This window comes from Panicum virgatum, chromosome 4K (genome assembly GCF_016808335.1).
Source record: "Panicum virgatum strain AP13 chromosome 4K, P.virgatum_v5, whole genome shotgun sequence".
NCBI classification, from domain to species: Eukaryota; Viridiplantae; Streptophyta; class Magnoliopsida; order Poales; family Poaceae; genus Panicum; species Panicum virgatum.
The window spans coordinates 44,968,958-44,983,962 of record NC_053139.1 but is presented as its reverse complement, the minus strand read 5'-3'; the positions used below and the strand labels follow the sequence as shown (position 1 = coordinate 44,983,962).

At 45.6% G+C, this 15,005-nt stretch overlaps 2 protein-coding genes and 1 long non-coding RNA gene across 3 annotated transcripts; 1 reads left to right on the top strand and 2 right to left on the bottom strand.

The window, feature by feature from the left end:
- Positions 1 to 1,249: 1,249 nt before the first annotated feature.
- Positions 1,250 to 2,846, bottom strand: LOC120705246. The gene is made up of 2 exons (XR_005687853.1): positions 1,875 to 2,846; positions 1,250 to 1,603 (listed from the first exon to the last, which is right to left on the bottom strand). It is a non-coding gene; the product is annotated as an uncharacterized LOC120705246 (long non-coding RNA).
- A 6,194-nt stretch (positions 2,847 to 9,040) lies between these two features.
- Positions 9,041 to 12,978, bottom strand: LOC120704308 (tyrosine-sulfated glycopeptide receptor 1-like). Its single transcript, XM_039988651.1, has one exon. The coding sequence runs from the start codon at positions 12,575 to 12,577 to the stop codon at positions 9,392 to 9,394; it is 3,186 nt and encodes a 1,061-aa protein (XP_039844585.1). The 5' UTR covers positions 12,578 to 12,978; the 3' UTR covers positions 9,041 to 9,391.
- On the top strand, positions 12,609 to 13,983 carry LOC120704309. Its single transcript, XM_039988652.1, has 4 exons — positions 12,609 to 12,746; positions 12,951 to 13,000; positions 13,337 to 13,424; positions 13,558 to 13,983. Exons 1-4 carry the CDS (start codon positions 12,738 to 12,740, stop codon positions 13,672 to 13,674), a joined length of 264 nt encoding a protein of 87 aa, XP_039844586.1. The 5' UTR covers positions 12,609 to 12,737; the 3' UTR covers positions 13,675 to 13,983.
- The last annotated feature ends 1,022 nt before the right edge of the window (positions 13,984 to 15,005 follow it).

Here is a 15,005-nt window from a genome sequence, read left to right as displayed (position 1 = left end):
AAGAGTTGTGCCTGCGTGCACGATAACAGGGCAAGGCCCGTGTAAGCCTATAAGAGACAGAGAGGCGTGAGGAATCGGCGTTCAGAAAGTTGTAACAGAATTCAAACTCTTGCCTAATCATTCATCGTGAACCCATCTTCTTCTCCGCCTTTGCTATGCTTCTCGTCTAAACCTACCCCAGTTCTCCAATTCCCTGCCTATTGCTAACACGTACCCCCAGCGTGTCTTCAAGTAGTGGTACAAGAACATGCACCTAGCCAAGATCCCACCCTCGGCTCTGTTGGATGTGTTCCAAATTCAATTGACCATGACACAGGCCGACTTCTGACGAAGCATAGCGGAGGCCCGTGGAGGGCCCGAAGGCCGGGCCGGAGCGAAGGCCCTATAGGTGATGGTTTGTTATGTTCAGGATGAGTGTTTTGCCAGATTAGGGAGAATTGATCCTTATGCCGCATGTCTGATCACTGATCAGGGAAATACTTGTCTTGTTCGGCTGGCAGCTTCAGCCAGCCAGCAACAGTGTTTTCCTCTCATGCCAAATCAGCCCAGCCACTAGTCAACCAACAGTGTTTTCCTCTCAAGCCACCCGCCACCAACCACCAGCCAGCCGAACGAGGCGACTCTCGGTTGGCCGGATAACAACGAGCGCCGAGCGATTTTGCACTTGGGCGAATAGCAGAGCAGCAGCAGGAACTGCGAGAAAACTGTCAAACGAAGGGAGGGATTTTTTACGGCCTGTGTGGGCTTGTATCCCACTTGTTGTTAATTGTTCGGCCTCGGAGAAAAGCCTACAGATTTTTACTGGGCCTTTCAAGTTTTGGGCCTGTATGGGCCTTTAATGCTCTATGCGGAGCCTGTACATGAAGCGTTTGTATGGGCCTTTAGTGCTCTACTATGCTCTATGCCTCTATGCTCTATGCGGAGCCTTTAATTTGACAGACTCTTACATGAAGCCTGTACTCAACCAGTAATTTTCAAAATAGAAGAAAAGAAAAAACAAAGTACTCAACCAATCAGCGTTTCTTAATTCTGATGAGCTGGGCTCCAGAACATTCGGCGGGCACATGCATGACGGCGTTCGGGAACAAAATTATAAATTCACGACTCACGAGTCTCGGAACCAGGAAGGAAACAACAGACCAACAAGCTTAGTTTCTTCCATGTACCAAGAAGAGCTTTATGTATTACAGCTGCCTGCAGCCTGCTAAACCAACAAATAAAAGAACATCTGAAAAAGAAAGAGAGCAAAAACGGAAAAGAGCTTAGCTACGCTGACATAACCTGCTAGCTACTGCCCATCTGACTGGCTAATTAACATACACTAACAATAACTATATAAACCAAAAAAAAAGGGGGAAAAACTAGTGAACTACTAGCACTACAAAATTGCAAAAGCTAGCCTAGGTAGCAGCTAGTACATGCAGACGCGACGACGATCCTAAAACTCGATCGGACGGTGTGCGATTTCCTTGCTCCTCGATCGCGCGCGCTTCCAAACCATCCAATGGTCAGGTTCGTCCATGCGACCATGCCCCATGGCTGATGGCTTCATTCGGGACCAGGACCTCACCGGCGCTAATTCCCTGAAACATGAAACACCATGCTGTCCATGCAGAAATCAGTGGAAGTTGCAGGCTGCAGAGCTTGGTCCTGCTCTACTGGTATTCCCATGAACGAGCACTACGGATCATGTGTAAGCAAGTGAAAAAAAGAATGATAGAGGGAGGAGAGGACGCTGCTAATTGCCACTAGTTTTAATTCTAGAGAATTTTAGCTTGGATCAAAATTCACACGCCAATTTTGTCCATTACAGCATCGTGAAAAAGAATGATGAGCTAGCATCAGAGATTCAGAGTGTGCGCGTGTGTGTATACCTCATCTGTTCTGGATCGGGTTCCAGCCGGATCTGGGTATCCTCCGGCCGAAGCTCGCCGCGGCCTGCTTGAATGGCATCCTCCGGCCGTCGACCCGCATTTGCTGCTGCGCCTGCTCGGCCTTCTGCCGGCTCGTTGACGGCCGTGACACCAGCATCCGCCGAGCCGCCGGTCGGCCGCTGGCGGCACCCGCGTCGGCAGCGCTCGTCAGCTCCGTGCACCACGCAGCTGGACACGAGCTCAGGAGGAGGAGCGCCACTAGCAGCAGTGGCAGCGCCACTGGACAAACCCTGCTGCTGCTGGAAGAACTCATCATCATCTGCAGACTGCAGCAGGAAGTGCAGAGGGCTGCAGGCCCCTGGTGCCTGGTGGTGTGTTCCTCCTGGGACAGTGTGCGAGCTCAGGGAGGTAGTGGGTGGTGTGTGGATTAGAGCAAGGATCGAGGAGAGGTGGTGGGAGTTAACATGGGCTTTGGGCGGGTTTTTTTTCAGTGCCGGATACTATAATCACTATCATACCACTAGCATGTAGCAAGCGGCGCTATTTGGTAACCGGGGGTCGGATCTCGGACCCGGTGGCGGATTCGTACCGCAAGCCGTATGATTTCATCAAAATTCAAAATCAAGTAGACAAATAGTGGTAGTGCAAAGAGAAAATGCTTTTCCAAATAGAAGACTTATTATGGAACTCCTGCGCCCCAACTGATGACACTGGCCAAAAAAAAAACATGCGGTACAAATATACAATTCTTCAGTATGCATGCAGCATGCACACCGATTTTGTTTTTCCTTTGTTGAAACCTGACAAATTTCGAGAGAAGATTCAAAAAAAAAAAAGACAAACGGAGTCGGATGCTACACGGTGACCCGAACCCGCTGCATACAGTGACCACCACTGACCACCCAGAGCATCCTGTGGGAATTCATGTGCTGATTGTTTTCTGCATCTTCCCACTAGGCGGCATGTGCTGCATCTTTGACTGCACTGCTAAACCCTTTGGCTTAATTCGGTCTAAGACTGGGGTTAGTTGGTCCCAAGGACTAATGTGCCAGTTTTTTAACTGCTCGCCACGTTCCTTTCTGCAGGGGAGGTGGCTGGATCACGTGATGCAGGCACGTGATCTGCGGAAGATGTTCGTGGTTCCTGCTGCTCCATCTCACTTTTACCGGTCGAAGTTTCTTCTCCTAAACAGTCAGTCCGTAGAAGCATAGCACCTTCTGTTCTTCTTGTTGTTAATTACTAAACCGTTAGGCAGAAGTAGATTATCTGGAGAGTTCCAGTTTTCAGTTTTCACCTCATCAGACTCAACAATGGCTACATCAAAACCAGGAAGCCTCAAAAGAGTTAACTGCATGCTGTTTTTTTTTCAAACAGTTCATACATGCTTTTGCAGATAAGTTCAAACTGAATCCAAAGAATCAGAAAGTCGGCATAGCACCGACACGATTCAGATTTCTGAACTTCGAGCATTAAAGACTGGCCTCTATATTAGCAGGGACAGTTTGAACTTGCTGGTAAACCTACCCTGAAGTCCTATCACAGTCAGTGGTAGGCTGGTAGCAGTAGTCTGAGTCGCACTTGAGGCACTTTTGGAACAGCAATAGACTATTGCAAAGCATCGTGCCCCTGGCGTGCCCTCTGAATGTCTGAATAAACAAGGTGGGAGACGATCTGAGTGATCGCCCGGCCACGTCAAGGGGAGATTGGTTAACTGCAGCGCCCAAATTGTCGGGTGCATCAGTGTATGCAAGTTGATCGCGGTTAAAATTTTAAAGTACACAACTAAGTCGCTAACCTTCTGATTAACACTGACTGACTGGAGACGAACCCTGCAGGTTCAGTGACAGCCTGCCACTCTGCCAGTGTCGTCGTGCATTCGCGTTGGGATCGGCGTCTCATCAGTCAGTGGCAGGAATGGATCCTAGGAAGGAATAATATGGCAGGCACTCTCGATGGGCGAGACGGCTCAGTTACCTTTTGATGGTCGGTAATTTGTTTAATCAGGCTGCGTGATGACGCACTTTGTTCCGCAGATGCTCTGAATTTCGGGTCATTCTAGTTCAGAGTTTCAGACTTCAGACAGTCTGAAAGTCTGAACTCTGCAACCACTGTACTTCACAGTTTCTAAATTTACATCCTGCAGCGTTCTTAAGCCTGTAACGCGGTAATAAGACGACGAGAGCATCTGCATATGAAAGCAAAGATTAGCAGAGACTGTATGATGAGACAGCGCCCAAAAGGCGGGGTGCTGATCCATCATCCATGGCTGAGCGAGCGAGTCAAGCGACCGCCACACAGCTGTTGCCGCGCGTGCAGGACTAATAAAATATACAGGCCGGGTGGGCAGGCGCCAGAGCTAGCTGGTGATCAGCCATGGCTGGAACGTGAGGCTCTTTTCCTGGCGCCCCGATCGGTACGGCGGCGTGCCGCCGCCACGTGCCCCCCCGGCGGCGAGCACCAGCTAGCTTCGGCTGCCTTTTCACCGCTCGCCTTTTGAGCACGGTGCGTCGAGTACGCGGTCCGTGTGTGTACGAGCTGCACGCGCGGGCGACCGGCGACGGCGGCGGTGAACTTTTCCCGGAGGATGGCCCGCCGCGTACGGAGAAATGGGGGAATGTGACCTGAGTTTCTAAGCCCAATTTTAGTGGAAATTTTATGGTCACAGATACCTAGACTAATCGTGCGATGAAACTCTCCTTACATCCCATAAAAATTCATACTTCTCTCTTCTTGCCACATCAGCAAAATTGACGACATTTGATGTCATGAAACTCTCCATAAAATCTTCATTGAGACTGACCTAACGGTGTACGCACCGACAGATTTACTGCTACTGTTTACTGACGGTGATTAATTTATCGGCGATTCTTCCTTAACCGTGTCTGCTGAAACTGAAGCTGTTCCTGGGAATGTTCCGTTCACTTGCACTTGCACATGAACCGAGCATTGTTCAGTGATGAAAAGAAAGCTAACCTTTCTTCCCGAAACGGATGGGGATGGTCCAAGTCCAAGCCCGACGCGGCTGCTTGATTAGGCGTACCTGATCAATGATCATGAGGTGTCCGAATTGTTTTTATGCAGTGTCGGATTGGATCGCCGGACACATACGATGCCTCTGCTGCCCTGCCTGCGCGCACGGATCCCCATGTCCACCGTCGTGCTGCTGATGCTGCAGCTGGAAGCAGAAGCATGGATTGGAAGCTGGAGCGGGGAGCAAAGCAATTTAAAAACCGAGGGTGCAGGCCTGCAGCAGGGAGGGATCCAAGAAAAGGTTGTAACTTCTGCAGTGTGTTAACGCCTAATTTCAGTAATTTGTACTATAACCATCACTCACCATGATCTACCGGATGCTAACCTCGGATGGAAATGACTGTACATTTGCAGGTTTCTTCGGGCACGGTTAGGCGTCGCTTCAGGCGATGTTAGCGCCAACCATCATCTGAAGCAATAAGCGGGATCAATTTTTCTTCCGCGAGAGCACTTTCTATTAGATCGAGATTTTAGACCTGTCACGGTATTCGGACTGTTTTCCCTTTTTTTCATGTGCATGCATGCAAGTGAAGACAAAATTGATGATATCACCCACATGCAAGGGGAGTTTGTACAAAAAAACGATAAATCTTAAACGGTGCGTCCAAATTAAATTCCAACTAGGTGATACCCCGCGCGTTGCTGCGGGATTTCTTAAATTTAACGTGAAATTTGAAAATAAAAAATTAAGATGATTGCATGGCAACATTCACAAAAAATCGATGGAAAACTTAAATAGATGGCCCTAGTTGATGTTGATGTAGCATTTGATATAATAGATTCCTATATGATGCGGATAACTTGCATGTTAAGAGAAATATAGTTAATGACTTTAGTAGGTGTCATCTATATAGGCTATATAGTTGATATGAAATTTATTTGCATGTTATTTTTTATCAAGATCCAGTAGAAATCGATAAACTAACGCCAATAGAATATTTGATCACATTATAAAAGAATAGGTGCTCAAAAAAATAGAGTATGTATATGAGTCTTTACGTTAATAGATTAAAGATTAAAAGTATTGCAAAAATAGAGTATGTATATGACTTTATGTTAATAAATTAAAGATTAAAAGTATTGCACATAGTAGAGATTATATGGACATTTTCTTGTTTATTGAATCTCATAAAAAATGATAAGCTAAAATAAGAAACACCAATAGAATATTTGATGACATTATAGAAGAATAGGTGATGAAAAAATAGCATATGTATATGATTTTATTTTAGTTAATTAAAGATTAAAAGTATTGCATATTGTAGAGATGACATGAACATTTTTTGTAATTAATAAGGTAGTTGAAAGTTAGTGGGACACTTAGTGGAGAATGATGTGTACATCTTGCATGAATAGAGAAATAGTTAGTGGGTGCTATCTATATAGTATATATAGATTACACCACTATCTTTTTTATGACAAGATCGTCAAAACAAGATCACACTTGCTTATGTTTGCACAATATTTTTTAAAGGTAGTTTTAATACTAAACAATTAATTTCGACTACTAGGAACAATTATTTTAACAACACGAAAAAATGATAATTTTCTACGAACAAAAAAATTAAACATGACGAACAAATAATAATATACTACGAACAAACAACTATAGAAAATTTGGATTCGTACCATTAAAAGATCCCAAAGTTAGATATATACCATCGTTATCTCACTGACATATGGGGCTCACATGAATCAATGACACGTGGATCACGATGGTATATTTCTAACTTTGGGATCTTTTAATGGTATATATCTAATTTTTCCAACTATTAAACATCGCGAACATTTAATCGTATAGGATAAATAACAAAAAATGCATGTCACGAACAAATGGATCAATGCCACGGAACAATTTAATATATAAAGCGAACAAATAATTTAGAATTATGAAACAAATTAGTTACACGCAAAAAAAATAATTTGGCACGAAGAAAAATGCAGCTACATAGTTAAAAAATATTTTTATGAGCGAATAATTTAATCTACAAAGAATGTCGCGTTAATCTTCATAAAGAAAGTCTAAGATCCAGCTGCGTAGATTAGAAACAAAAAGAAACAAAAAGAAAAGAGTAAGAAAACAGCAAGAAAAAAAGAAAAGAGTAAACAAACAGTATGCTACTCAGGGGTAGACTAGGAGAAGAAAAGGAAACAAAGAAAAATAAAAGATCAAGAAAATAGAAAGAGAAAAAAAGAAAGAAAAGAGTAACAAATAGAAAAAAAGCCTAGCTTTGCATGCATGCAGTACTCATTGGTACTACTAGCATGTGATGTTGAAACAGTAACTTCGTAGCGCGTGTGTAATGGGTTGCTATAAATTTATTTGGTCCAATCAAATCACTTTGCATGCTGCCTCATATAACTAGTCGGTAGACATCAAATCAGGGCGCACTAAGCTAAGTAATTGGACCAAATAAATTAATCAAATAGCCCACCAATGAATCTAGCATCTTTCAGGCGATGGATCGTGAATTTGCAGCCCGCGCGACATATAGCCTCCGCGGGTTTCTTCGGTTCCATTCGTTGTACTCTGTCAAAGAAAGAAGGAATATTCAGTCTCATGTGTATTAATCCCTTTTGGGCCTATCCCATCAGTAAAGGCCTATCACATCTGGAAACACGATGAAACCCACGGCAATTTGCAAGACGGCCCACTAGCGACCCAAAAGGCCCAGGCCCAAGCTCCTGTAAAGCTGCGTTCTTCTTTCCATTCTATCCATCCCCTCCTCCCCGCCGGCGGCCGCAGCCACCGCCTGGCTTCCCTTAGCGGCCGGTCCCATTCCGCCATGGATTCGCGCGGGCGCTGCTGGGAAACTAACTGCAGCCAGCTACCGCGACTAGTCCCCGTTGGTCAGTATATCATTTGATGCCCCTGACATTTGTTTTGGTTGGATGTCGGTGCTGTCCTTTCCAGTGCTTGCTCCTCGGAATTGTATGGTCTGTAGATGCTAGCATTCCGCATGCAAAATTGTCGGACTGTTAGGATACTATGGCCTGTCGAAGTGTACATTGTTTTCGTTTTGCTCTGAATCAAGTAATAAACTGGGTGCTTTTACTTCCTATGGTTGCTCTGAATCTGGTACTAGGACTGTAGGAAGGGAGTTTTTTTTTAGATTAAGGAAAATTCCAACCTTGAACATTCACATTGTGAATGTCTACGGTCAAACTACAAGAACTCTTAGGCTCTAAACCTCAAAATGAGAGATTAAAAGGCACAAGAAAGAAAGCTCTAAAACAAAAAAAGAAAGCTAGAAGACTGCGCTTCAATCTTCTTCTTCGTTCACGTTTCAATCCTGCAATAGCTTTGCGGCAGCACCAATCCAACACATCTCTCGTCTGCTTAGAAACTTGATGTTTGAATCTTCGGTTGCTCGTCAATTCCTTCCACGTAGAAACCACATAAAAAAAGATTTCGCTTAGGCAATGAGTTTAGGTACACAGAACCCCAAGGCGACGCCTCCATGGAGAACATGACGTTGAAAACGCCATCGTCGCCGATCCGACGAGCCGGAGTTAGGTTTTCACCCGGAGAACTGCTAACCCTTGCAGAAAACACCACAACAGCGCCTCAAAGGAGGGAAAACGACACCTAGACAGCGCCGCCGGTGTTGGCCTGGTACCGGCTGGCCGCCAGATCCGTTTCCCACTGGATCCGGCTGCCCCAGCCTCCAGCCGCCTGGACGGAGAAGCTCCTCCCTAAGGAGCCGCTGCCGCCGTCAACAAAATGAAGCAGGACGCCCTGGTCGTGAGATCTGCCAACGAAAGCCCTGCCGCCGCCTTCCTCGCGGCTGCCGGACTAACATCCACCGCTCGAGCAGCAGCAAGGGAGGCAGCTGGGTTGGGGAGCCTCTGACGGCGGCGCAGCAGACAAACCACCCGCGTCGCCCATTTCAAGCACCGCTAGTTCATATCATCTCCCCTTTCGGGGTCAACCAACAAAATCCAGCCCCGTTCCTGAATTATGCAGTCCACATATCCGCCACTTGTTTGATATAATTACTTGTACAAGTATGCTGAGCAAACCAGAAATGGTAGATGGATTAATCAATAGCTCGATATGCTTTTGGTGCACTTTCAATTTCAATGTCCATGCAATTAAGCTTGGAAACGCACATTACACCGAAGAGAGAGAAATGTGAACACATGAATCTCATAACTGTGAGCCTTTTATTTCACTGAAGTACATACACAACTGTACAATTTGTTAGAAAACTAAATGTAGGTGAATTAAACAAGATCTCAGTATTCTTCTCATGCACTTTCCATGTTCATGCGATTGAGCTTGGAAGTACAGGATTTTTCTTAAAAAAGAAGAAGAAGTAAAATTGTATAAAGGGCCTCATAACCGTGGGCATTTTCTTTTCAGAGATTTACACACAGCACACACTACTGTACGAGTACAATTTGTTAGAAAACCATTCTTGCACAGAAGTTACAACTAATTAGGTGAAGTACAAGATGACCACCTAGAGTCTGTTGTCCTTTAACTACATCTGCACCTGGAGGTCTACATTTACACTGTCCAGGCAGGACACAACCTCTTGGATGGTTGGCCTCAGGCAAGGATTGTGGTTGATACACTTGCAAGCGACTTCAAGCACATTCAGCATTTGCTCATCATGTCCTCTTCCTCTAAGTGCAGGATCCAAGACCTCAATATCCTTTCCCTGACACCGCATCTCCCGTACCCATTGTACAAGTTCCTTTGACTTGGTCAAGAGCTGGACAGGCCTCTTCCCTGTGAGCAGCTCAAGCAAGACTACTCCAAAACTGTATATATCACCTCTCAGTGTGGCCACCCATGCCTGCCCGTACTCAGGAGGAATGTAACCCAGTGTGCCTACCAGCTCTGTCGTGACATGTGTGTTATAAGGAAGAATCAATCTGGCGAGGCCAAAATCAGCAATATAAGCATTGAATTCTCTATCAAGTAAGATGTTGCTGGACTTGACATCGCGGTGAACAATGTGAGGCTTGCAGGTGTTGTGGATATATGAAAGGCCGTGGCCTGCTCCTTGTGCAATCTTGAGCCTTGTTGGCCAATCGAGAAATGAGTTGGCGCCATCCTTGTTGTGAAGCCAGTCATCAAGACTCCCATTCTCCATGAAAGAATATATGAGGAGCCTCGAGCTTCCCTGGATGCAATAACCCCATAGTGGAACAAGATTCTCATGTTGTGCCATGGAGAGTGCTTCAACCTCTGCTGTGAATTCTCTTTCCATGAGACACATTTCACCATTGAGTTTCTTAATTGCAAGCTTGGATCCACAGGGTAGTTCAGCCATATACACTAGACCATTACCTCCACAGCCGATAATGTTCTGCTGATCAAAATTATTTGTGGCCTTTAAGATATCACTGAATGTGAGATTATTTGATTCTTCCTTTCCTCGAGGTACCATCACCACAATGCTTCCCTTTATCATATCGCACAAGTGCTCTGAAACAGAGTTGAATGAAGTTGCTCCTATGTCCCTGTTATTACTGCTCTTATTTCTGTTGGCAGATTTTGTGGTTCTTATGGATATAAGAAGACGTGCCAGCAATAAAAGTATAGCAAGCCCGCCGAAGAACACACCTAAAGCAAGTGCAAAAATGGGCTTTTTCTTCCGCCTTTTCATGGGGGTTGTATGTGTTCTTGTTGAGTCACATTGGATGCTGAGCATACGGCCACATAGCTTGGTGTTCCCACTGTAGCTAGAATTTGCAAATGTATCAAACTGCCATCCAGTTGGAACAGGCCCTTCTAGTTCATTGTTAGACACATTGAATACCGAAAGGAAGTGCAGTTCACTCAATGTTTGTGGGATTTCACCTGTGAGCTGGTTGTTTGACAGGTCTAGCACTTGCAGGCTTGTGAGGTTGTTGATTTGCCATGGTATCTCTCCAGATAAGTTGTTGGAGCTGAAGTTTAGGACATCGAGCATTTTTAACTGACCAATCTCTGGGGGAATGGAACCTGTGAATCTATTGTGGCCTATATTCAATGAAATGGGAAAAGCATTGAGCATCCGGTATTGACGTGTCGGTGTCCAATATACTGGTAACTCTAGGAACTTGGGGTCCAACTGGACAGCGTTCTTCTGATATTGTATCATTGGCATATTCATCAATGCAATTGGGATATCCCCTGCAAGGCTGTTGTTTGATATGTCTAGATAGAAGAGGAGTTGCAGTTTATTAATCCAGGATGGTACCAGTCCGGTCAGTTGATTGTTTGATAAATCTAACATCTCCAGCTTTGTGAGCTTTGATAGCCAAAGAGGGATTTTTCCGACCAAAGGGCAAGCATCTATAGTCAGGACCTGAATATTCCCAAAACCATCAATTGCTTCATCTTGCGGTATGGTTTCACCGTTGAAGTTGGTTCCAATAAGCAGGGAGGTGAGGGTCCTGCAGCTCTTGAGCTTTGCAAGTGCATCTGTGATATTTGTAAATGAGTTATTTGTAATTGAAAGGAAGGACAAGGACCTGAGATTGGCAATGCTTGGTGAGAATTGGCCATGAAATTTGTTGAAAGCCAGCCGTAATGCAATTAGATTGCTACATGCATAGATGCTTTCAGGAACTGTACCAGTGAAGTTGTTCATTGAAAAATCTGCAGTTCTCAGATCCAACTGGGAAAAGTTAACTCTGCTAAGATCTCCCATAAAACTGTTATTTCTGATGGTGATGTACCTGAGACCTGTGCAGTTACCTAGTGCCGATGGTAGCTCTCCAGACATCAGGTTGTTGTCTAAGTGGAGCTCTTCCAATCTACTCAGCTGCCCGATAGAATCTGATATATTACCACTGAACCCATTTGATCCAAGATCAAGGATGATCAGATTGTTGAGCCTGACTAGGTTGGAAGCATCAAGAATCCCTCGTAAGTCATTGTTTGGAAAAGAGAGCTGCTCCAATGAGGTTGCATTGAAAAGTTCATGAGGTAGAACCCCTGTAAGGTTGTTGTGGCCAGCCTTGAGTACTTTTAACATGGAGCAATTGGCAAACTCTGGGGAAACAGTGCCACTGAATTCATTCAAAGAAAGGTCAAGCATGGCAATTGATGGGGCGTAGTTGCAAACAGAAGATGGCATCAATCCAGTAAAAGTGTTGTTGCTTGCATTAAGAGCAACCAGATTTTTCATCACTTCCAGTGTTGTGGATGGGAACTGCCCTTTAAAGAAGTTGCTTGAGATATTCAATACCTGGAGAGGAAGACCAGAATTTGAGGATTGCCGCCGCTCTTGCAGAGGACCAGATAGGTAGTTGAAGCTGACATCCAGGACAAGGATACTGTTGGAGAACAGCAATTCTGCTGGTAGACTTCCTTCAAGTGAATTGCGGGACAAATTGAGGCGCAGCAGCCCGGTGAGATTGCTGAGGGATGGTGGGATGATGCCTTTGAGGCCTTTAGAACCAAGCAAGACATCCGTGACCACACCACCAGTGCTGCAAAAGATTCCTTCCCATTGGCAGCAGTCTGTGCTGTTGATCCATGACACGTTGAGGCCGCCATTGCCCTCCTGCGAGAGCCCATCTCGAAAGTCAATGAGGGAGCTCCTTTCTTGCTCCGTGCAGGAGCTGACGAAAGAGGCCGAGGAGAGCAGGAGGACGAAGACGAGGCCAAAGAAAGGCACCGGTAATTTTGAGTTGCTACTGCTGCTGCATGGCAAATTCAGTGGCTGCATGATTCTCTCATGAAACTCCCTGATGCAGAGGCGGGCGCTTGGTTTGGGCTCTGACTAGCTGAAGAACCAGAGGTTCTTTCTACGACAGCATGGAGGAGGAAGAAGCTGTTTGTTGGTTTTGTGTTGTTGATCTATCCTCGTCTTCTTCCCTGGAGGAAAAATGGCAAAGGTATATGTTGAAGATACATCCAAATCAGTTTCTTACACGTTTGCCACCAGCATTTTTTTTTCAATAGAGTCCAGAGTGGAAAAAAAAAGAGAAATAATTTTCTTGCCCACTTCACATGTTTGACGTTTTGCTTCGGTAGCTACAACTCTACGTGCAAAAGTCCAACTATCCTGTACAAAGCCTTAGTTGGTTATCCTTCTCTAGGTCGTCATCAAACTTTGGAAGTTGCCACTGAATATCTTTTTGGAGCCCAGGTTGGTATTGAATATTGCACCATGCTGATATAATCTATTGCTGCATATATTCATGCATATCTTCTGAATCAATGATAGGACTCTAAATTTATAAGAAACCAGACCATGGTTTTCACCAACCTAATTTCACATGAAAGTTTCTGCGCCATATTGTTTGCTATATATTAGCACATGAAACCTTGAGAACAAAAATCACTTGAGCATGGAAATTATGACCTAGGACGGTTTAAATTCAGATCTTTCTTTCTTGCAAAAAGAAACTGCTCGTTTTCTCTACATGCCCATCGCACTGTTCTCCTGACAGTTGTGAACCCTTTTCCGGAACGATTTTTGCAGAACAGGGAAAAGGCGAAAGCAACAGCCAACAGCCGATCAGGCGCTGAAGATTTGCGTTTGCTCGGGGCACTTCTGGAGGAAGTGGCAGGTGCATCGAAGAGCACTACGCACTTATCCTGAATTCTTGATGCACATATCTTTCGGCCTCATCCCCCCACATAATAATCGACCTAATAATTTTTAAAAGGCAATCATTAACGTCCTGGTCAATGTGTCCGCAGCCTGTGGCTGATTGCGGAGCAAGTGGATGGAGGTCGGAGCTCGGGATAATGGCGCGGCCGGGGTGGGTGGCTGCGGCTACGCCCGGCAGGGCCGTTTACTTTTGGAGCGTTGGGTGATGTGTACGTCTGCGAGAAAGAAAGGAAGGAAGGAAGCGTCTGTGTTTGCCTTGGCCCTACGGCGTGCGACTCTGCGACGATGACCTATGCATCTATGGGCTATGGATCCATGGATCGTGACAAAAGAAAATATGGGAGATAACGTGGGACGGGGAGATGGTCAGATGGGCAAGTCAGGTCGCCGTGAGATGTGCATAGATTTTGATCATTATCTTTTTTCTTTCTTTCAGAGGATAATGTATGTGCATAGAGTTCTAGGAGCTGCTTTGCTTGGGGATTGCTAATCAATCCATGTGATTTTGCAATGCACGGCACGGTCCTTGGATCCATCCATGCCGGATACCTCGTGCGTACATCCACTCGTCCCTGTCGACGAACAACAAAATCACTCGATCCGGATTCAAACCATTTCAAAATCCGAAATTTTCACTCTTGATTCATCAGGAAAACTCTGAATTCACTCTTGACTCATCAGCATCAGCATCAGGCAGTTCACATCGATCACTTACTGTTGCACACGAGTGCACTGCAAATTAGTCCAGTCAGAGGCGTGCATGACTCAAAATACACGTACGTATGCAACTCGAAGACGACCGTATGTGTACAAATAATACAGCAGGAAAAATCACCGGCGTATAGACCCGGTCTTCGGAAGGTAGAGGTCACCCCTCATCAGTATCTCGCGCTACTCCCCTGCCTTCACACTAGGACACCGGGCCACCGACGAACGTGGACGGGAAACTTGGTCAGGTGATGAGCCGCACCATCAGACGCGATGACCGGCCAATTAGGCGACGGTTTAGCTGATGCACGCGGCCACGAACGCGTCCAGATGCTGACGCCCCAAGCGGCGCCAGTCTTCGCCTCCCCGGCGATGTCAGATAATTAATTACTGTATTTTATCGGCGTTTAATAATTAATTAAATTCCCTCTCGCTTTGCGTACGGTGAGAGGGTAGAAAATACGGGACGGGTAGGGTTTTTTTTAAAATTATTTTACTGTGAAGAAGACGACGAGAAGAGTTGACATGACTCCATGATCGCCGGTGGTTTGGTTGGGAGGCGAGGCGACGGGGCTGCTCTGTGCGGGCGTCTGTACAGACACCGGAGGTGGTTGGCTTGGATCACATCAGCAGCCGTCCCTGTCCTGATGGACGGCTGTGCGTGCGTGGGTGGGTGGATTTGGTGATGATGAGGTGATGACTGGTGAGTGATCCGTATCGTAGAAGCACCAAGAGTTGCCGCGGAAATGGTTTGCCCACACACACTTGCATTGCATGATCGACTTATTCGATGGGGATGTGTTATGATGCATGCCATGCTTTGGTACAT